Source organism: Theropithecus gelada, chromosome 1, assembly GCF_003255815.1.
Source record: "Theropithecus gelada isolate Dixy chromosome 1, Tgel_1.0, whole genome shotgun sequence".
Lineage (NCBI taxonomy): Eukaryota > Metazoa > Chordata > Mammalia > Primates > Cercopithecidae > Theropithecus > Theropithecus gelada.
Genome location: NC_037668.1, coordinates 25,924,047 through 25,946,399, shown reverse-complemented (window position 1 = coordinate 25,946,399; position 22,353 = coordinate 25,924,047). Strand labels below are relative to the sequence as shown.

The 22,353-nt window shown below is 45.6% G+C and overlaps 1 protein-coding gene across 1 annotated transcript; it reads right to left on the bottom strand.

The window, feature by feature from the left end:
* Nucleotides 1–16,321: 16,321 nt before the first annotated feature.
* NHLH1 (nescient helix-loop-helix 1) lies at nucleotides 16,322–22,119 on the bottom strand. Its single transcript, XM_025356695.1, has 2 exons — nucleotides 21,847–22,119; nucleotides 16,322–18,610 (listed from the first exon to the last, which is right to left on the bottom strand). Exon 2 carries the CDS (start codon nucleotides 18,436–18,438, stop codon nucleotides 18,037–18,039), a length of 402 nt encoding a protein of 133 aa, XP_025212480.1. The 5' UTR covers nucleotides 18,439–18,610; nucleotides 21,847–22,119; the 3' UTR covers nucleotides 16,322–18,036.
* Nucleotides 22,120–22,353: the final 234 nt, after the last annotated feature.

The window sequence follows — 22,353 nt, the reverse complement described above, 5'->3', positions numbered from 1 at the left end:
AGATCGAGACCATCCTGGCTAACATGGTGAAACCCCGTCTCTACTAAAAAAATACAAAAAACTAGCCTGGCGAGGTGGCGGGCACCTGTAGTCCCAGCTACTCGGGAGGCTGAGGCAGGAGAATGGCGTAAACCCAGGAGGCGGAGCTTGCAGTGAGTTGAGAGCTGGCCACTGCACTCCAGCCTGGGTGACAGAGCGACACTCCGTCTCAAAAAAAAAAAAGAAAAAAAGAAATGAACAAAGCCTCCAAGAAATATGGGACTCTGTGAAAAACCAAATCTAAGTTTGATTGGTGTACCTGAAAGTGATGGGGAGAATGGAATCAAGTTGGAAAACACTCTTCAGGATATTATCCAGGAGAACTTCCCCAACCTAGCAAGGCAGGCCAACATTCAAATTCAGGAAATACAGAGACCACCACAAAGATACTCCTCAAGAAGAGCCAAGACACATAATTGTCAGATTCACAAAGGTTGAAATGAAGGAAAAAATGTTAGGAGCAGCCAGAGAGGAAGTTCGGGTTACCCACAAAGGGAAGCCCATCAGATTACAGCAGATCTTTCAGCAGAAACCATACAAACCAGAAGAGAGTGGGGGCCAATATTCAACAGTCTTAAAGAAAAGAATTTTCAACCCAGAATTTCATATCCACCAAACTAAGCTTCATAAGTGAAGGAGAAATAAAATCCTTTACAGACAAGCAAATGCTGAGAGATTTTGTCACCACCAGGCCTGCCTTACAAGAGCTCCTGAAGGAAGCACTAAACATGGAAAGGAACAACTGGTACCAGCCACTGCAAAAACATGCCAGGTTGTCAAGACTGTCGATGCTATGGAGAAACTGCATCAATTAACGGGCAAAATAACCAGCTTACATCATAATGACAGGATCAAATTCACACATAATATTAACCTTAAATGTAAATGGGCTAAATACCCCAATTAAAAGACACAGACTGGCAAATTGGATAAAGAGTCAAGACCCATCAGTGTGCTGTATTCAAAAGACCCATCTCATGTGCAGAGATACACATAGGCTCAAAATAAAGGGATGGAGGAAGATTTCCCAAGCAAATGGAAAGGAAAAAAAAAAAAAAAACAGGTTGCAATCCTAGTCTCTGATAAAACAGACTTTAAACCAACGAAGATCAAAAGAGACAAAGAAGGCCATTACATAATGGTAAAGAATCAATTCAACAGAAGAGCTAACTATCCTAAATATATATGCACCAATACAGGAGCACCCAGATTCATAAAGCATGTCCTTAGAGACCTACAAAGAGACTTAGACTCCCATAAAATTACAGCGGGAGAATTTAACACCCCACTGTCAATATTAGACAGATCAACCAGACAGAAAGTTAACAAGGATATCCAGAACTTGAACTCAGCTCTGCACCAAGTGGACCTAATAGACATCTACAGAACTCTCCACCTCAAATCAAAAGAATATACATTCTTCTCAGTGCCACATCACACTTATTCTAAAATTGACCACATAATTGGAAGTAAAACACTCCTCAGCAAATGTAAAAGAACAGAAATCACAACAACCTGTCTCAGACCACAGTGCAATCAAATTACAACTCAGGATTAAGAAACTCACTCAAAACCTCTCAACTACATGGAAACTGAACAACCTGCTCCTGAATGACTACTGGGTAAATAATGAAATGAAGGCAGAAATAAAGATGTTCTTTGAAACCAATGAGAACAAATACACAACGTACCAGAATCTCTGGCACACATGTAAAGCAGTGTGTAGAGGGAAATTTATAGCACTAAATGCCCACAAGAGAAAGCAGGAAAGATCTAAAATCGACACCCTAACATCACAATTAAAAGAAATAGAGAAGCAAGAGCAAACACATTCAAAAGCTAGCAGAAGGTAAGAAATAACTAAGATCAGAGCAGAACTGAAGGAGACAGAGACACCAAAAACCCTTCAAAGAAAATCAGTGAATCCAGGAGCTGGTTTTTTGAAAAGATCAACAACATAGATAGACCGCTAGCAAGACTAAAAAAGAAGAAAAGAGAGAAGAATCAAATAGAGGCAATAAAAAATGATAAAGGGGATATCACCACCGATCCCACAGAAATACAAATGACCATCAGAGAATACTATAAACACTTCTATGCAAATAAACTAGAAAATCTAGAAGAAATGGATAAATTCCTGGACACATACACCTTCCCAAGACTAAACCAGGAAGAAGTTGAATCTCTGATAGACCAATAACAGGCTCTGAAATTGAGGCAATAATTAATAGCCTACCAACCAAAAAAGTCCAGGACCAGACGGATTCGCAGCCAAATTCTACCAGAGATACAAAGAGAAGCTGGTACTATTCCTTCTGAAACTATTCCAATCCATAGAAAAGGAGAATACTTTTCTAACTCATTTTATGAGGCCAGCGTCATCCTGATACCAAAGCCTGGTAAAGACACACACAAAAAAAGAGAATTTTACACCAATATCCCTGATGAACATCGATGTGAAAATCTTCAATAAAATACTGGCAAATTGAATCCAGCAGCACATCAAAAAGCTTATCCACCACAATCAAGTCAGCTTCATCTCTGGGATGCAGGGCTGGTTCAACGTATGCAAATCAATAAATGTAATCCATCACTTAAATAGAACCAACCACAAAAACCACATGATTATCTCAATAGATGCAGAAAAGGCCTTCAACAAAATTCAACAGCCCTTCATGCTAAAAACTCCCAATAAACTAGGTATTGATGGAACATATCTCAAAATAATAAGAGCTATTTATGACAAACCCACAGCCAATATCATACTGAATGGACAAAAACTGGAAACATTCCCTTTGAAAACCAGCACAAGACAAGGATGCCATCTCTCACCACTCCTATTCAACATAGTATTGGAAGTTCTGACCAGGGCAATCAGTCAGGAGAAAGAAATAAAGGGTATTCAATTAGGAAAAGAGGAAGTCAAATTGTCCCTGTTTGCAGATGACATGAATGTATATTTAGAAAACCCCATCATCTCAGCCCTAAATCTCCTCAAGCTGATAAGCAACTTCAGCAAAGTCTCAGGATACAAAATCAATGTGCAAAAATCACAAGCATTCCTATACACCAGTAACAGACAAACAGAGAGTCAAATCATGAGTGAACTCCATTCACAATTGCTTCAAAGAGAATAAAATACCTAGGAATCCAACTTACAAGGCATGTGAAGGACCTCTTCAAGGAGAACTACAAACCACTGCTCAGTGAAATAAAAGAGGACACAAACAAATGGAAGAACATTCCATGCTCATAGATAGGAAGAATCAATATTGTGAAAATGGCCTTACTGCCCAAGGTAATTTATAGATTCAATGCCATCCCCATCAAGCTACCAATGACTTTCTTCACAGAACTGAAAAAAAATTACTTTAAAGTTCGTATGGAACCAAAAAAGAGCCCACATTGTCAAGACAATCCTAAGCAAAAAGAACAAAGCCGGAGGCATCATGCTACCTGACTTCAAACTATACTACAAGGCTACAGTAACCAAAACAGCATGGTACTGGTACCAAAACAGAGATATAGACCAATGGAACAGAACAGAGGCCTCAGAATAACACCACACATCTACAACCATCTGATCTTTGACAAACCTGACAAAAACAAGAAATGGGGAAAGGATTCCCTATTTAATAAATGGTGCTGGGAAAACTAGCTAACCATGTGTGGAACACTGAAACTGGATCCCTTCCTTACACCGTATACAAAAATTAATTCAAGATGAATTAAAGACTTAAATGTTAGACCTACAACCATAAAAACCCTACAAGAAAACCTGGTCAATACCATTCAGGACATAGGCATGAGCAAAGACTTCATGACTAAAACATCAAAATCAATGGCAACAAAAGCCAAAATTGACAAATGGGATCTAATTAAACGAAAGAGCTCCTGCACCACAAAAGAAATTGCCATCAGAGTGAACAGGAGTAAACGGGAGAAATTTTTGCAAACTACCCATCTGACAAAGGGCTAATATCCAGAATCTACAAATAATTTAAATTTACAAGAAAAAAAACAAGGACCCCATCAAAAAGTGGGCAAAGGATATAAACAGACACTTCTCAAAAGAAGACATTTATGCAGCCAACAGACACATGAAAAAATGCTCATCATCACTGGTCATCAGAGAAATGCAAATCAAAACCACAATGAGATACCATCTCACACCAGTTAGAATGGCGATCATTAAAAAGTTAGGAAAAAAACAGATGATGGAGAGGATGTGGAGAAATAGGAACACTTTTACACTGTTGGTGGAAGTGTAAATTAGTTAAACCATTGTGGAAGACAGCGTGGCAATTCCTCAAGGATCTAGAACTAGAAATACCATTTGACCCAGCAATCCCATTACTGGGTATATACCCAAAGGATTATAAATCATGCTACTATAAAGACACATGCACATGTATGTTTATTGTGGCACTATTCACAATAGCAACGACTTGGAACCAACCCAAATGTCCATCAATGATAAACTAGATTAAGAAAATGTGGCACATATACACCATGGAATACTGTGCAGCCATAAAAAAGGATGAGTTCATGTCCTTCACAGGGACATGGATGAAGCAGGAAACCACCATTCTCAGCAAACTATCACAAGGACAGAAAACCAAACACCACCTGTTCTCACTCATAGGTGGCAACTGAACGATGAGAGCACTTGGACACAGAGCAGGGAACATCACACACCGGGGCCTGTTGTGGGGTTGGAGGCTGGAGGAAGGATAGCATTAGGAGAAATACCTAATGTAAATGACGAGTTGATTGGTGCAGCAAACAATATGGCACATGTATACTTATGTAACAAACCTGCACGTTGTGCACATGTACCCTAGAACTTAAAGTATAGTAAAAAATAAAATAAAATAAGAAATTAAAGAAGGTCTAAATAAATGGGGCAATATACTATACATTGTTTATGGGTTAGAAGATTTCATATTGTTAAGATTTTACTTCTCTAAAAGTTGATCGGCCGGGCGCGGTGGCTCACGCCTGTAATCCTAGCACTTTGGGAGGCCAAGGCAGGTGAATCACCAGGTCAGGAGATCCAGACCATCCTGGCTAACAGGGTGAAACCCCGTCTCTACTGAAAATACAAAAAAATTGACCAGGCGTGGTGGCGGGTGCCTGTAGTCCCAGCTACTTGGGAGACTGAGGCAGGAGAATGGTGTGAATCCAGGAGGCGGAGCTTGCAGTGAGCCCAGATCGCGCGCCGCTGAGCTCCAGCCTGGGCGACAGAGTGAGACTCCGTCTCAAAAACACAAACAAAAAAACCTAAAACTATAAAACTTCCCGACAAAAACAGGGAGAAAATCCTTGTGAACTTGGGTGAGGCAAAGATTTCTTACACCAAGAGCATGATCCATAAAATAAATAAAATGATAAGTGGGACTTCACTAAAAATTAAGAACTTCCACTTTCAAAAGACACTTTTAAGAGGTGAAAAGACAAGTCACGGACTGGAGGGAAACATTTGCAAATCACGTATTTGATTTTTTTAAAATTTGTATTCACATTACATAAATAACTCTCAAAACTAAAGAAAGAAAAAAGAGAATAATATATAAAAGTATTGCAAAGGGAGAATAAAACTATTATTTTAATAAAGAAAAGATGGATTGTTCAATAAATGGTGTTGGAACAACTGGATAGCCATTTGGAAAAAGTAAAGCTGGATTCCTACCTCATTTCTTATTCTAATAACATGCAGATGCATTAAAGTGTTAAAGGTAAAATACTACCCACAAAAAATTAATCATATAAGTATGAAAAGAGAAGAAAGGAGATTTTTTTTCTTTTGTGATTTTGGAGCAGGGAAAGCCAAGGCCCAAAATACAGAGGTCATAGAAGACAAGATTATACATTTGACTAAACAAAAATTTTCTGCATGGCAAGTGTTACTGTCTATAAACCTATGGATCCTCAGTTTAATAATTCTAGAGATCCTAAAATCAGTTAAAATTCCAAACAATCAAACAGAAAGTGGAAAAAAATCTCTCTCACTTTACATCACTTTACGTAAGCAGCAAGATTTACAGTGTGGATAATATCAAGTGCTAGTGGCTGGGCACAGTAGCTCATGCCTGTAATCCCAGCATTTTGGGAAGCTGAGGCAGGTGCATCACCTGAGGTCAGGAGCTCAAGACCAGCCTGACCAACATGGTGAAATCCCATCTCTACTAAAAATACAAAAATTAGCCGGGCATGGTGGTGGGGGCCTGTAATCCCAGCTACTTGGGAGGCTGAAGCAGGAGAATTGCTTGAACCCAGGAGGTGGAGGTTGCAGTGAGCAGAGATCATGCCATTGCACTCCAGTCTGGCGAACACAGCAAGACTCCATCTCAATTTTAAAAAAAGAAAAATCAAGCACTAGTGAAGTGGTAGGAAATGAAGAGCATCGTGAGCTGCTAGTGTGAGTATAAATTGGTACCTTTTGTAGGGTAATTTAGAAGTGTCTAGTAAAATTGAATATGTGTGTAACCTATGATCTAGTTCCAATATCTAGGAATGTATTACAAAAATAATTCTGCAAAAGATACGTAAAATTACATACTCAAGGCTATTCATTGCAGCAAAAAATTAGGAAAAATATCTTCTATGATAAACATATTGTGGAATGTTATACATATAGTAAATGTAGATAAAAAGAATGAACTAAGTCACCATATATTGTTTTAAATTCCAACTCATATAAAAGCAGGATAGAATTTAATAACAAATGTTTGGTAACAAGGAAAAGTAAAAGAAGCAGAGTGAGATGTACACTACAAGATTGTTCTGAAATGTAAAATATGCAAAATAATCTAATGTATTGATCATGGATACACAGACAAAGAAAATAAAGGAATAAAAGGTAGATTCGAAGACACACATTAAATAAATAAGTCAATGCCTATGGGGTGTGAAAAAGAGAATTAGGTGGCTGGGTGCAGTGGCTCACACCTGTAATCCCAGCACTTTGGGAGGCCAAGGTAGGTGGATCACTTGCGGTCAGGAGTTTAAGACCAGCCTGGCCAACATGGTGAAACCATGTTTCTACTGAAAACACAAAAATTACCCTGGCGTGGTGACACACACTTATAATCTCAGTTACTTGGTGGCCTGAGGCAGGAGAATAGCTTGAATCTGGGAGGCAGAGCTTGCAGTGAGTTGAGATGGCGCCCACTGCACTCCAGCCTGTGTGACAGAGCAAGACTCCATCTAAAATAAAATAAATAAATAAAAATAAGGAGAATAAGATTAGGGATGGGAAAATAGAATGCAACAAAAAGGGATACATGAACCAATTATTTAGTGTGCCCAAAAAAAAAAAATAAATAAATAAAACACTAAGACTACTCAGGAGGCTGTAACAGGAACATTACTTGAGTCCAGGAGTTTGAGGCTGTAGTGAGCTAGGATAGCACCACTGCACCCCAGCCTGGACAACAGAGTGAGCTACCATCTCTGAAAAAAAAGGGGGAATAAAAACATTTTTATTGGCCGGGCGCGGTGGCTCAAGCCTGTAATCCCAGCACTTTGGGAGGCCGAGACGGGCGGATCACGAGGTCAGGAGATCGAGACCATCCTGGCTGACACGGTGAAACCCCGTCTCTACTAAAAAATACAAAAAAAAAACTAGCCGGGCGAGGTGGCGGGCGCCTGTAGTCCCAGCTACTCGGGAGGCTGAGGCAGGAGAATGGCATGAACCCGGGAGGCGGAGCTTGCAGTGAGCTGAGATCCGGCCACTGCACTCCAGCCTGGGCGGCAGAGCGAGACTCCGTCTCAAAAAAAAAAAAAAAAAAAAAAAATTTTATTTTACCTAAAATAAATTGTATTTTTTAAAAAAATAAATATTGCTTAAATTTTAAAAAGGCTTAAAACAAATTTTAAATAGGCCCAGGATATGAACAGGAAATTCGCAGAAGAAAAACAAATATATAATAAGTACATGAAATTATCATCAACCTCAAATAATAGGAAAAATTCTAATTAAAGAAAAACGTGACATTTCCTTTTGCCCATCAAACTGGCAAAAAAAAAAAAAAAAAAAAAAAAGATGATATTCATTGTTATAAAGGGTAGGGAGCAATGTAGACTCCTACATGTGGTTGGAAATAGTGTGGATTGATAAAGCCTTACTGGAGGGGAATTGCAAGTATCTATCAAAATGTAAAATGTACATTATCTTTAATCCAGCAGTTTTATTTCTAGGAATCTACCTTCACAAAATGCTTATATAGGCTGGGTGCGGTGGCTCATACCTGTAAACCCAGCACTTTGGGAGGCCGAGGCCAGCAGATCACTTGAGGTCAGGAGTTCGAGACCAGCCTAGCCAACGTGGTGAAACCACGCCTCTACTAAAAATACAAAAATTAGCTGGGCGTTGTGGCGCATGCCTGTAATCCCAGCTTCTCGGAAGACTGAAGCAGGAGAATCGCTTGAACCCAGGAGGCAGAGGTTGCACTGAGCTGCGATTGCACCACTGCCTTCCAACCTGGGCGAAAGAGTGAGACTCCATCTCAAAAAAAAAAAAAAAAAAAAAGAAATGCTCATATAAATGCACAAGTATATGCATGGGATGATATGCACTGCAGCATTGTTAATAATGGAAGATTGAAGCCATCAGCAGGAGGAAAACTCAATGAATTATATACATATGTCCTATGCAGAAGTTTAAAAAGTGAAGCTAGGGCCGGGTGCAGTGGCTCACACCTGTAAATCCCAGCACTTTGGGAGACTGAGGTAGGTGGATCACTTGAGGTCAGGCGTTTGAGATGAGCCTGGCCAATGTGGCGAAACCTCACCTCTACTAAAAATACAAAAATTAGCCAGGCATGATGGCGCATGCCTGTAATCCCAGCTACTCTGGATGCTGAGGCACAAGAATTGCTTGAACCTGGGAGGCGGAGGTTGCAGTAAGCTGGGGTTGGGCCACTGCACTCCAGCCTGGGTGACAGAGGAAGACTCTGTCTCAAAACAAAAAAACAAAGAAGCAAACAAACAAAGAAAACATAGTCAGAGATTTGAAGTAACTCACCCCAGGTCACACTGAAACTCATGTGCTAGCAGATAGATGATTTCAGTAAACTTCAGTGTGGTGAGTGCAATGACAGAGATATGCATAGAAAGACCAGGGAGCACATGAGGAGCCAAGCTGGGGCTATAGGAGAGACACACCAAGTTGTGGCACTTTTCTGAAGGCGAGGACATCTGCATTGTCTTGAAGGATGAATAGGACTCATACAGGTGAAGTACAGGAGGAGGAACCACGGGAGCAAAGGCACAGCAGTCAGGAGTACTACGGACTGTGCCAGAGAACCTTGAGTGCCTTTGAATTATTAGAGCAAAAAGTACAAAGGACAGAATGACCAATGGGGCTGGACAAACTGGCAGGAGCTGCACTGTGAAGAGACTTTCATACTATGTTGAAGAACTTGGGTTTTATTCTGGGGAAATAATGGGGAATCGTTTAAAGGATAGTGTAGAAGTGTCCTGGTTCAGTTTGCATTTTGGGTAGCTAAGTCTGAGGGCAGTTTGAAGGGTGGACCTACAGGGAGGAAACCAAAAGGCAGGGAGACTAGCTAGGCCACCACAATACTCCAAGGTGAAGAAAAGCATTGGTAGAACTGGTAGAAAAACAGAAGTCACGTTTAGGAGGTAAAATGAATAGCTACTGATGATGGATTGGAGGTGAGACCAGAGGGAAAAACGAGTAGCAATAGTCAGGGCAGCTGAATGCTGATGGTACCATGTTCTGCCATGGGGATACCAGGAGAGGAGGAGAGTTGAGGACAGGAGAAGATAAGGTGGCCAGTTTGAGATATGTGGAGTTGGACATTCCTGGGAGACATCCTAGTAAAGAGGTACAGCTTTTCAACTACAAACCCAGAAAGCCAACTTCCTTCTGGGCAGCTCCACAGGAAGGCTCCTAGGGGGCTCTCATTCAGTTTGTCCTTATTACACCACCTTACTGCCACCATCTCCACCACAATTCCCTACAACATTCCTCCTCCTATGTGCTCTACTTTGGAAAGTAGCACCACTGTGCACCCAGGCTCCCAGGCCAGAAACCTGGGAGTTCTCCTCTAGCCTGTCACATTTAATGAATCACGACATCCTGTTGAATCTACCATTTAAATAGCTTTCTAAATCTGTCCTCCCTTCCCCATTCCTACTGCCACTACCCAAATACAGACCCTCATCTTCTTGCAGCTGACTTTGCGATAGCCTCCTAAAACTGTTCCCTGCACAGAGCTTACCTTTACGCAGCTATCTTCAGAAATGTCCTGAAAGTGGCCAGGCATGGTGGCTCTCACCTATAATCCCAGCACTTTGGGAGGCCGAGGCAGGCAGATCATTTGAGGTCATGAGATCGAGACCAGCCTGGCCCAACATGGTGAAACCTCATCTCTACTAAAGTACAAAAAATTAGCCGGGTGTGGTTGTGCACACCTGTACTCCCAGCTACTTGGAAGGCTGAGGCAGGAGAATCGCTTGAACCAGGGAGACGGCGATTGTAGTGAGCCAAGATCACGCCACTGCACTTCAGCCTGGTGACAGAGCAAGACTCCGTCTCAAAAAATAAATAAACAAAAAATTAGCCGGGCATGGTGGCGCACACCTATAATCCCAGCTACTTAGGAGGTTGAGGCAGGAGAATGACTTGAACCCAGAGGCAGAGGTTGCAGTGAACCGAGATCGCACCACTGCACTCCAGCCTGGGTGATAGAGCGAGACTCTCTCTTAAAAAAAAAAAAGAAATGTTCTGAAAGTGATATTTCTAAAATGTACATCTGATGATGGTGTTTATCTACCCTACTAGAGAACATTCATTGGTTTCCCATCACTGTGTGGCAAAGCAACAGTCCCTATTATGCTTCTCCTGACCTGGCCCCTGCTTACCTCTCCAGACCATTCTGTCACTCTCCTGTCCCATCAGCCCCTTGCACTTAATGTCCCAACAATACCACACTGCTTATAGTGTGCTCTTGCTCACCAGAGCTTCTCAGGGCTCCATGCCTTCATACCTACAGTGCCTTTACATCTTAGGTGGAGTTCCCTGGGAAGCGGATTCCCGAACTCTGAGATCGTATACAGGAGAGTGCCAGCAGGAGAGATCTTGAGAACACCTGTGAGGTGTGAGGGAAGCTGCAATAAGCCGAGAGAGAAACGAAAAGCAACACAATGGCAACGGAGGCTTCTGTCCATCCCATGGGGGCTCTCAAGCTGGGATAACTTTGTAACCCCATATCAACCAGTCGTTGCCCTAGGGAGAGAGCAGCACCTCAGGCAAGGTGGCTTTCTTCCTCCAAAGGCAATTCCTGGAGAGGGACTCAGCTGTGAGTCAACACTTCCACAGCTGGAGAAGTGAGTGGCTTGTCCAGCGAAGGAGGAAATCTGTAAGGAGGGTCTTGGCTGCACACCGCAGAATTCACTGTACGCATCTCATGGTTTTCAAAACCCAGCTCAGATTTTACTGGCTGCCTTCCTCACCAACACCCTCTCTGAGGTAATCACTCGCTTCCTTGCACTACTTCTTTTCCTTGCAGATGCCTCTCCCTTTTGGGAAATTGATATGTTTACATGCCTGTCTCCCACACTCCCTCCCAAGCAGATGGTGGGGAGGGCCTGATCCTGTATTTCAGAATTCAGAACAGTGCCTGGTATACATTGGCTAGTCCATAAATGCATGTTGCACTGAATAAATTGGAATCAACCAATGAAAGAGGTAGCTACAAGCTTATGAAAGAAGGAGGCTGGAGTTTAATGCCAGAAAGGATAAAAGGGAAGTAGACAGTAGAGATTCTCACTTGGGAACCACACTGGAGGCCCTGCTTGGGAGGTCCAAGAGTCTCAGGTTAGAGCAAATCAAGGCTCTGAGCTTGGGATGTCCAAAGAGGGGCAGGAGCCAGAATAAAACCTATAACCTATAAATAGCCATAGGTTATAGCTCATGGAGCTGGGAGACAAAGGCAAAACTTCAAGCGGAGAACAGGCTTCTAGGAAAGAGGAAATTAGACAGCTTCCTGTCCTTGCTCCATACCTGACAGCTGTCACTCAGAGTCCTACATTAAAAAGAGCACACACACACAAAGTACACAGACATAGACGTGTTCAAAAACTACAGAATTAGGTAAGCATACCCAGATACAGAACACGCACATAACACAGACGCACAATAAATGAAACAGGCACAGACCAGAAAAAAAATCAATCTGGAAATTGTAGGTCATAACATAGCTAAATGAACCACCTGTGGATTCTAAACTCTATTTACTCCTAGTCAGCCCTCAAGCCTCCTTCACCTTCCAGAAATCTCTGACAAGTAGAAAATTCCAGATTGCAGAATTGCAATTCCTTCGTGCTTTGTCCTCAGTCAGGTCATTTCTTCTCTTTTTCAGGCTCTCAGCAGCTCCTAGCTGGGAATAGGGAAGAGGGAAAATGTTTCTGCTGGTAGCCAGCAGGGGGCAGTGTTCAACAAGAAATAATCAAATCAGCCTTCAACTTGCTAAAGGGAGGGAATGGAGGAGGAGGGAACCAGAGAAAGGTCCTCAGACCAGCACATTGCTCTCATCACACCCTCGACCCACGTCTCCCTTTTTTTTTTTCTGCTTCTTCAGCCCCCTTCTTCTCCTCAGCTGCAGTTTCTCCATCCTTCGTTTAGTAGATCTCATAGATTGTCTATTTGTTCAGAGAAGACTGAGCTCAGGAATTTCCCCCTCAGGGAGAGGCATCCCCCATAGCCTCTTGTCCCTTTCCATTCTGTCTTGGTTCCCAAGGTGGTCAGGACTCCGGAGTTTTCATCTGGACTCCCGACCAATGCTCAGGAACCCACATGAGGGGCTCATTTCCAGGGCCACCTCTCGGGGAATGCTTGCATCCTGGTACACAGCTGGTTTAGTAGAGGGGGGGTTGGGAGTCAGGCCCCCACACTGCCCTTAGCCTGGTGCTTTCTACGGTGCACAAACTGTGTAAAAGTACAGTTGACCCTGCTACTTACTGCCCCTGAGATAGCATCTGATGAGCTTTTAGGATGCTGAACACTTTCATGATGATCTCATTTAATCCGCATCACACCCCGGTGGGTCTTGTTGTCTTTCTGCTTTCCATATGAAAAAGCTGTCACTCAGGGAGGGCCTGCGGTTTGCTCACTGTGGCACAAAGGGGAGAGGTGGAGACAGAGCAGGGACATGGGTCCCCTGGCTGCCGGGTGTGGGTTTTCTCCCCTCTAGCACAGTGTGGCTGAGCTGCCACCTCTGCCTTCCTTCTTCCACTCCCTCTCAGCCTTTCAGGCTCATCTCTGTTTGCTCCCTTCTCCTCCCTTCGCTGACATCCCAGCACTGTGAGCCTCTTTCTTCTGCCCATAATCCTCATCCAATGAGAGGTCAAAAGCTCAGGAAAGAACACAAGAAAAAAGCAGAAAGATAAAGGAACTGGGTGGTAGAAAGGGCTTTCCAGATAGACGAAGAAGCAAAGACAAAAAAGGCAGGACCTGCACAGGGGGTAGAGAGGGAAGGGAGGTAGGTGGAATGAGGGAGCGGAGCACTCTCCACACTGTGCCCAGACTTGGGAAAGGGCACAGACAGGGCCTCCATTGTGTGGGCACAAAGAAGCCATATGCCTGGCAGCCTATGACTGTGTGTGTGTGTGTGTGTGTGTGTGTGTGTGTGTGTGTGGTATTTTAGGCATCCCCCCAAGCCCCTGGGGCCTTGCCTTCTGCTCTGTCACTGGTGGTGGGGTTTGCTGAGTTACAGGACAGAGGGGGGCATTGATGAAGACACGACTGGAGGGTCAGGCATCTGTGGTCACTAGAGCTGGAAGAGGGCATGGACAGCTGGGGGAGCTATGGCCATGCATGGGATACTTGGCAAGGGGATAGAGGAGGAAAGCAGGGGTGAAGTGCAAGAGTCCCATTCTGGGGTCCCCCAAGCTGCCCCTCCCCCCCCCCCCCCCCCACTAGTTGGGTTTAGAGGGATGTGGAATGAGGGATGTAGAGCAGATCCTCTTCTAACAATCCCTTTTCTCCATCTTCCCTGTCTGCTAGCCCCAAAGCTTTCACTTTCCCCTCAGCCGAGGGACTTCCATCTCCCTGCCCTCTCCCTCCTCCCCCAGTGCCTGGTCCCCTGCTCCCTCCTCCTCCCACTCTCCACCTCCTTCTCCTGTCCTGCCCAGAGCAAGAAGAGCAAGAAGAGCGGCAGCGAGGCCAATTGATTATCTGAAGAAATTCGGAGCTAGCAGTAGAACAGCTGCAGCTTCCCCCTCTCACCACCCCGAGGCCCTCAGGGATCCCTGAGGGGAGGGGCCCCCTAACCCCTTCTGCTCTCCAGCCCAGGCAAAGAGACAAGAGAGGGAGGCAGGGAGCCCAGAGGACTGTGGCTGCTGAGCACACAGAAGCACAAAGCTCTCAGGGCCAGGAATGGAAGACTTGGCTTCTAATCCCAGGCCATCATCATGGGTGAGTTATGTCACCTGTCTGGACAGTAGTTTACCTGCCTTTGAAATAAAGTTGTTGGATTCACTGATTTCTGTGTTCCCATCCAACTCCGGCCCTTTGGAGTCCTAAAGTTCTCCCTGATCTCAGTTCAGCCCTCCCTTCTGTCAGGCTCTGGGCAGAGCACATGTCATTTAACTCACATGGGAAGGGGAAGATGTCAAGTCCTCCTGTATGGAAGCTCCTCCGTAAGTCTAACTTAAGCCCCTCGTGCTGTTTATGTCATTCTTTGTTCATCAAAGATGAAAATCCATAGCTGGGCACGGTGGCTCATGCCTGTAATCCCAGCATTTTAGGAGGCCAAAGCAGGAGGATCACTTCAGGTCAGGGGTTTGAGACCAGCCTGACCAACATGGTGAAACTCCATCTCTATTGAAGACACAAAAATTAGCCAGGCGTGGCAGCAGGCAGCTGTAGTCCCAGCTACTCAGGAGGCTGAGCTGCGAAAATGGCTTGAATCGGGAGGTGGAGGTTGCAGTGGACTAAGATCCTGCCACTGCACTCCAGCCTGGGCAACAAAGCAAGACTCTGTCTCAACACGATTAAAAAAAAAAAAAAAGAAAACCCTTCAGGGACTAGAAGGTGTCTCTGCATTTCCCTCCTGCTGTTTGCCTTCAGCCTTCTCGTATGACCTTAAGTTTGGAAAGGATCGTCTAATGATCCTAGCCAGTCTTCCATCAGAGGCAGGAACGTGCTCTATGATTTCTTTGTGTGTGGTTGATGCTCCAGCTTCTCTATTTGGAGTTCTCCTCTTGAGGCAGTCACTGTCATTGCTGGACAGCTCCAGGTATTGCAAAATTTTTCTTCCAATTAAAATCCACTTTCCTCTAACTTCTACTCACTGGTTTTGTTCTGCCTCCTGGGGCCCCACAGAATATCCATTTTTGATTCTTCTTTCAATATTTAAAAGTGGGTGTCCTATTATCCCCAAGTCTACTCTGATCAAGATACATATCCTCAGTTTTTCAACTGTTCTTTCTATAAAGTGGTCTCCAGACCTTTTGGTTTCTTCGCCACACAACCCTAAATCCTCTCTAGTTTATAAATGCACCTATGAAAATATGGGGTCCAAAAGAGGGCTGTCAGGCTGGGTCATTTTAAGGAGGCAGAGGGGAATTGGCAGCATATGGTACAAAGAACCTGGATTTGGGCCTTAGTTGTGCTCCCAATTAGCTGTGTGACCTTGGGTAAGACCCTGACCTTCTCTGAGCTTGAGTGTTCCCATCTATAAATTCATTGAGGGTTCCTTCAGCACTCTTTTTTTTTTAATCCCTGTCCATAGTCCTCTGTGAGTCCCAGGCCTGCCATCTGTTTTCCCCAGTATCCTAAGGCTGGGGAACACAAAATAGGCCAAGAACTGAGATTGCAGGGAATTTTGACCCAGCCTAGAGACAATAAAGGGGAAGGCAATGTCTCAGTTTCATACCATAGCTTTTCCCAGCAGCACGGACCCACAGACACATGTTTAACTTAGGTTCCACTGGAATATTCACCTCTGTCTCAGGCCGTAGAGAGCAGGAGCAGAAGCACAACATCAGAGAAGTCAGATAGTGTCACTAAATAAGTACCAAGAAGGGAGTATCTGGCACCCAGATTTTGGTGGGGCAATCTTGGATCTGTATGTTATACTCTCCCCTGAACCTCTTTTCCCTGTGGCCCCTTCTCTCTGTCTTCGTTTGTTCCCCCAACTGAGCTCTCTGACCTCATCAGAAGAGCCTACGAAGCCTAGGACCCTTAATGCCCACCCTACCATAACCTGCAGGCCAGCTTCCTAACCCAACTGAATGAACCACAACCATACCTGGTGCTAGAACGAGGTCACTTTTATTTTTCCTTTTGTATGAAATTGGGAATGCAACCAGAAGGAATCACACACAGATGTAAGACACAGACCCCTGGGGCCTGCTCTTGGGAGTATCAGGAAGAAGCAAGGGTCACAGACCAGGCTGGGGAGAGAAAATAGGCAGACGGGACCGGGTGGGACTGTCTAGGGGTAGAGGGCGTTGAGGAAGGACATCCAGGAGCCCCGAAGCTGGGGGAGGAGCACTATCCTGGAGGACTAGAGTGTCAGGACAGGTGGATCTGGGGAAAGGATATGGTGTGACGAGCAAAGGGCATGCTCACACACACCAAGAGTTGAAGAAGGAGCAAGAAAAGGAGAGGAGTAACAGGGAGGAAGCAAGAAAGACCCAGCTAGAGCTGCTGGGAGCCCCTCACTCTATCCCAAAGTGCACAACTCGGCAATAAATAGCAATATTTATAAATAAATAATAAATAAATAAATAAATAATAAATAGATGAATAAATAAATATACTTGTAGAGCTAGGAGTTTGTTGCGAGGGAGAAGGGAACACAGAAATGCAGTGAGTTCATTTCTTCTATGCAGGTTCTAAGGCCCTTCATTCTACTGCTGACCCTGGGTTATAGTGTGCAGGTGGGGATCAGCAACATGGAGTAGGGACACAGAGTTGGGGGTCTTTTCCCTTGCCAAAAGCAGATCAAGGAAAAAAAAAAAAATTTTTAATAAGTAGGTCCTAGGGCCAGGAGAACCAAGCACTCCCAGAGGGCAACAATCGGGCGCCCTCCTTGTGAGGGGGAGGAACCAGTGAGGGGTGCTGCACATTTTCAGGGTGGGTTAAGATGGAGGAAGCAGAAGTGAGATGTGGCCCACTCGTTGCCTGAGCCTCCTGCAAATACTCCGGGCTGTTTGGGATGTCATCCCCTAATCTGGGATCTAGGTTTTTTTGTTTTTTTTTTTCTCTAGTGACACACAGGGAGGGAGAAAATTGGGACAGTAGGAGTCAGAGGGGCAGGGAAGTGGCCAAATAGCTCGGAGAGGGCAAGGCACTCACTACCAAGTAAGATCTGAGGTCTGTATGTGCTAAGCCACAGGAACGAGATGGGCAGAAACAGGAAGAGTTTTTCCATAATTCCCAGCTACTGAGATTCCCCTCACAGGAGTCAGGGCACCAACCCCTGCCTCGCCAGGGCCCCGCCCCTCTGCCAAGCACTGAGAGACTGAGATCTTGAAGGAAGAAGCCCACTCCCACTCTAATCCCAGTCTTCCTCCCTTGCAGTTCTGACAGCCCATCCCCACCATGGGCAGGAGAAGCTAGAACAGATAGGATACAGAGCTGGGGTCTGTAGTCGCTGAAAATTTGGACATAGGGGTAGAAGAGGCAGCATTCCGTGAGAGAGCTTGGGGGCAGACTCCAAGTGCGGCTGGCTTAGTAAAGCTAGCAAGGATTCCATACCAACCACACTAGCAAACAATTCTGCACAGCTGGGCCTCAGCAGTAAACCCCGGGAGGAACCCAGGAGAAAAGCCCTCGAGGTGCCCGGGTCAGTGAAAGAAAGATGCCCTCATGACCAGCCCGTGGGCTCTCTGCCTGGGCCCAGGGCCTTTGGGACTCCATGCCAAGGTTTAAGGGCTCGGGGAGGATGCGGCCATTCTAAGCAGTGAGCGGTGGAAAGGGGCCCCAGAGAAGTCCGGGAGGTGGGAAACAGGCCGAGTTCAGACGTCCAGCACGTGGTTCAGGTAGGAGATATAGCAGATGGCCAAGCGCAGGATCTCAATCTTGGAGAGCTTCTTGTCCGGGGGCAGCGTGGGCAGCAGCTTGCGCAGCTCGGCGAAGGCCAGGTTGAAGGCTTCCACGCGGATGCGCTCTCGCGTGGCATGGGCCGTGCGGTACTTGGCTGTGGCGCGGCGCCGGCGCCGGCGCTCCTCGCGGCTCAGATGCTGCATGTCTTTCCGACCAGGCTCTCCCGGCTCTGGGCCTCGGGCCTGGCCCCCTCCCGGACCCCCAGGCCCAGCACCATCAGGGCCCGCCCCGCCCCCACAGTCACTGAAGCCCGACTCAGTCTCTGAGTGGTTGGGCGGCAGGTCCAGCTCCATGGTGTCTGAGTTGAGCATCATGATGGAAGCCCCCTGCCCTGTGAGATCAGGATCCCCTCCCCACCCCTCCCTCTGGGAGCTTGAAAGCTGGTGGTGGGAGGGGGAGGAAGGGCCTGGGGTCGTCGGGTCTGCCACTGAGCTCTAGAAGTCACCGCCACTTCAGGGTTCCATGGTCAGGGTTCTAGTCTGAAGCCTGAAAAAGAGAAGAGAGAAGTGGTAGCAGCAGAGGGAGGAGGGAGTGCTCAGCTCAGAGGTAGGAAAGCAGGTTTGAGGTGGGCTGGGAGGGGTAAGGAACTGTGAGTGTGAGGCAAGAACAGCAGAAACGAGTGTGGGTCGGGGTGGGGAGAGGCTGAGAGACAGAGAGGCAGGTGGACAGGGTGAAAGGAAGAGGAGGACGAAAGGTAATAAGAAGGGAAGAGAAAACGAGTAACAGGAAAGGAGCAGAAGTGATGAGAAGGATACACCAGGCAGGTTAAAACTGAGCAAGAGGATTGAAGATCTAAAACCATAAAACTCCTAGAAGAAAACAGGGAGAGACCTTCATGACGTTGGACTCAGCAGTGATTTCTTGGATGTGACATCAAAAGCAAAAATAGAAAAAATGGGACCACATCAGACTTTAATTTATTGAAGAACATAATCAACAGAGTAAAACAGCAATCTATGGAATGGGAGAAAATATTTGCAAATTATATATCTGATAAGGGGTTAATATCTAGAACATACAAATAAATCCTACAACTCAATAACAAAAAATAAAATAAAATAACCCAATTTAAAAATGGGCAAAAGAGGGATTGGGAGGGGGGTGAAATGAGAAATTACAGAATGGGTACCATGTATGTTATTCAGGTGATGGACATCCTAAGAGCCCTGACTTGACCATTATGCAATCTATGCGTGTAACAAAATTGCACTTGTACCCAATAAATTTATGTAAATAATTAAAGAAAAAAATGGGCAAAGGATTAGAATACACATTTCTCCAAAGATGTTATACAAATGGCCAACAAGCATATGAAAAAATGTTCAACATCACTAATCATTAAAATGCCAATCAAAACCACTACGAAATATCACTTCATACCCATTAGGATGGCTACTATAAAAACAAAAACCAAACAAACAAAAAATAAGTCTGGGCGAGGATATGGAGAAATCAGAACCCTTATGCCTTGTTGGGACTGCAAAATGATGCAACCACTATGGAAAACAGTATAAATGTTCCTCAAAAAATAAAAAAATAGAACTACCATATGCTCCAGGAATCCTACCTCTGGGTATATATACAAGCCAAAGAGATATTTGCACACTCATGTTCATAGCAGCACTATTCACAATAGCCAAGAGGTAGAAGCAAGCCAAATGTCCATCAATAGACAACAGAGAAACAAAATGTAGTATATACATACATTGGAATATTATTCAGCCCTAAAAAGGAAGTTCTGTCACACACTACAGCATGAATGAACCTTGAGGATATGATGATAAGTGAAATAAACCAGTAACAACACAAATACTGTGTAGCTCCACTTATATGAGGTATTTAAGGTAGTCTAATTCATAGAAACGGAAAGTAGAATGGCGGTTGCCAGGGACTGAGGGAGTGGGTAAAGGGGAGTTGTTGTTTAGTGGGTATAGAATTATACATTTGCAGGATGAAAAAGTGCTAGATATCTGTTTCACAACAATGTGAATATACTGAACNTTTGCAGGATGAAAAAGTGCTAGATATCTGTTTCACAACAATGTGAATATACTGAACACTACTGAATTGTACACTTAAAAATGGTTATTATAAATTTTATGCTGTTTTTTACCTAAATGAATAAATAAAAGGAGGAAAAAATCTGAGCAAGACCGCAGCCACAGCTCCAAGAGAAGTTAGCTATGACTCTAGATGCTTCCCAGTTGTGAGGGGAGAATACAAGCCTTGGTCCTGTGGTCCCCTCCCTCTCAGGGCCCCTCTCCACCCTTGCTGCCTGGGGTGGAGGAGCAGATAAACACACAGATTGCCCATTGTAGAGTAGACTAGGACATATGGAGCTCTGCACAGCTGCCCCAGCTCTGCACAGCTCCCTTCCCAGTTCCCCAAACCTCTCCAGCAGAACCATTGTGGATGTCAGATCCTGTCCACTAAAACCAGGGGAAGATATCTCTTCTCACCACCACCCGCCTATGCACAACCAGCCCCTTCCTCCACCTCTGTCCTTGAAATTTTCAGCCCTTGCCATTCCCTGGCCCTTTTGGAGGCTCTGCAAGGAAGACTGGGGAAAGGGAACATAATCAACCTTCTACCCCCCTACTCTCCCATAGCCCAGGGTAGGTTCAGACATGGCCTGCAGAGGAGGACACAGACAGATTTTTGGAGCTACCCTTATGGGACTCAGCTAAGGTTTGCTTGTCCTAGGACCAGAGGAGATCAGGGCAGGGCAGCACAAACATGGCATTGGAAAAGCTGGGGAAAGGGCTTTGCTTGTTGCAGTGTTAAAGGAAACAGTGGGCCACTCACCATCAGCTCAACTAAGAATGATTAGAAACAGAAGCCCCGAGGTGCCTGCACTGTCACTATCTCCCCTTCTTTCCCTGCCCTGGCTTTCCTGCCTGATAGATACTCTCACAGGAGTTAGGATCCTCCCAAGCCTTGCCCCACCCCATCACACAGAAGATAGGTTCAAATCAAGCCAACAAACAGCTATGAAGCTCTGGAGGGATGCAAAGTCATCCACATCTGATGACAAGTACACACACAATCTTAACAGGAAACAGAAGGTGGTTAGTGCTGAAATTGAGAACACATTCCATGTTCTGGGGTTCAAATGAACTATGGGGGGATGGCAATAGTGTGGGAGGCCCCAAAGTCAGCACCTCCCAGTACATGTTTAGTGCCCCCAACTCCCCACCCCCATGCTGGAGTTGGGAGCAGGAGTTCAGCTGTGGGGTTCCCAACACATTTATCACATCTATCACAGGCTAATTCTCTCTGCCTGGTCCCCATGTTCCTTCATCCCTCATCACTTCGCCATGCCCTTCCTTCCCCTCTCTGTGCTCCCCATCTGGCCCCAGTCTCATCTCCACCTGGCCCCACTGTCCTCCCCAGTTCCAGTCCCGGCAGCAGCTTCTATTTACCCATCAAATCCTCACCCCCAAATCCACTTCTGGTCTCAAAGTTCCAGGGTCCAAGGATCAGGGGAGCAGCAATTCCAAGCCTCCAAGACAGGACTTCCCACCCGACTTCTGCCAGCCCTAACCCGACTGAGGATAGATAGGCACAAAGAGTCGAAGGGGAGGAGTGGAGAAGAGGGGCATGCGGAGACAGAGAGAGACACAGCGCATGAGAGAGAACTAGAGGGAGGCTCTAGGAAGGGGCTTGAGCCAGAGAATGGGAGGGACACGCCCATCCCTCCCCACCCGTGGTTTCCCCTTTACCTAGAAGGACCCTGTCAGGGGATCCAAGCCGGCAGCACAAGGGGCAGCGCTGACAGCCCCAGTCTCCTCTGGGTGCTCAGGGCTCATCCGTCTGCAAAGTTAGTGACCAGCTTTCTAGACTCTCAGGGGCAGCGTGGCATGGCTGTACAGGCTCCAGGGCAGATAAGAAGGGTACACATTGTGGCGGTATAGGGCCCAGGTGGAGGTGGTAGGCTTGGCAATATACTGGGGCCAGCCACACTCACACACACACCCTCAGACACATACACACCTGAGCTGGCCCAGCCCTATGTATATATATGAAGATACACACACACACCCCCAGCTCTCCATTGGCTGGCCCAGGCCCACCCCCCTTCATCAATATTAAACAGCCAGGCCAGGCAGCCATTGGCAGAGGGATCTGGGAACCCCCCGGGAGCTGGGGGCGGGGGCTGGCCCTGGGGGGGCGGGGAGTGGGGGAGCAGGGACATCTGTTCTCCATGCATATTTCATAAGCAAGAAATG

Excerpts from the sequence above, each read along its gene's own strand:
- NHLH1 (XM_025356695.1), bottom strand. The coding sequence starts at position 18,438 with ATGATGCTCAACTCAGACACCATGGAGCTGGACCTGCCGCCCAACCAC.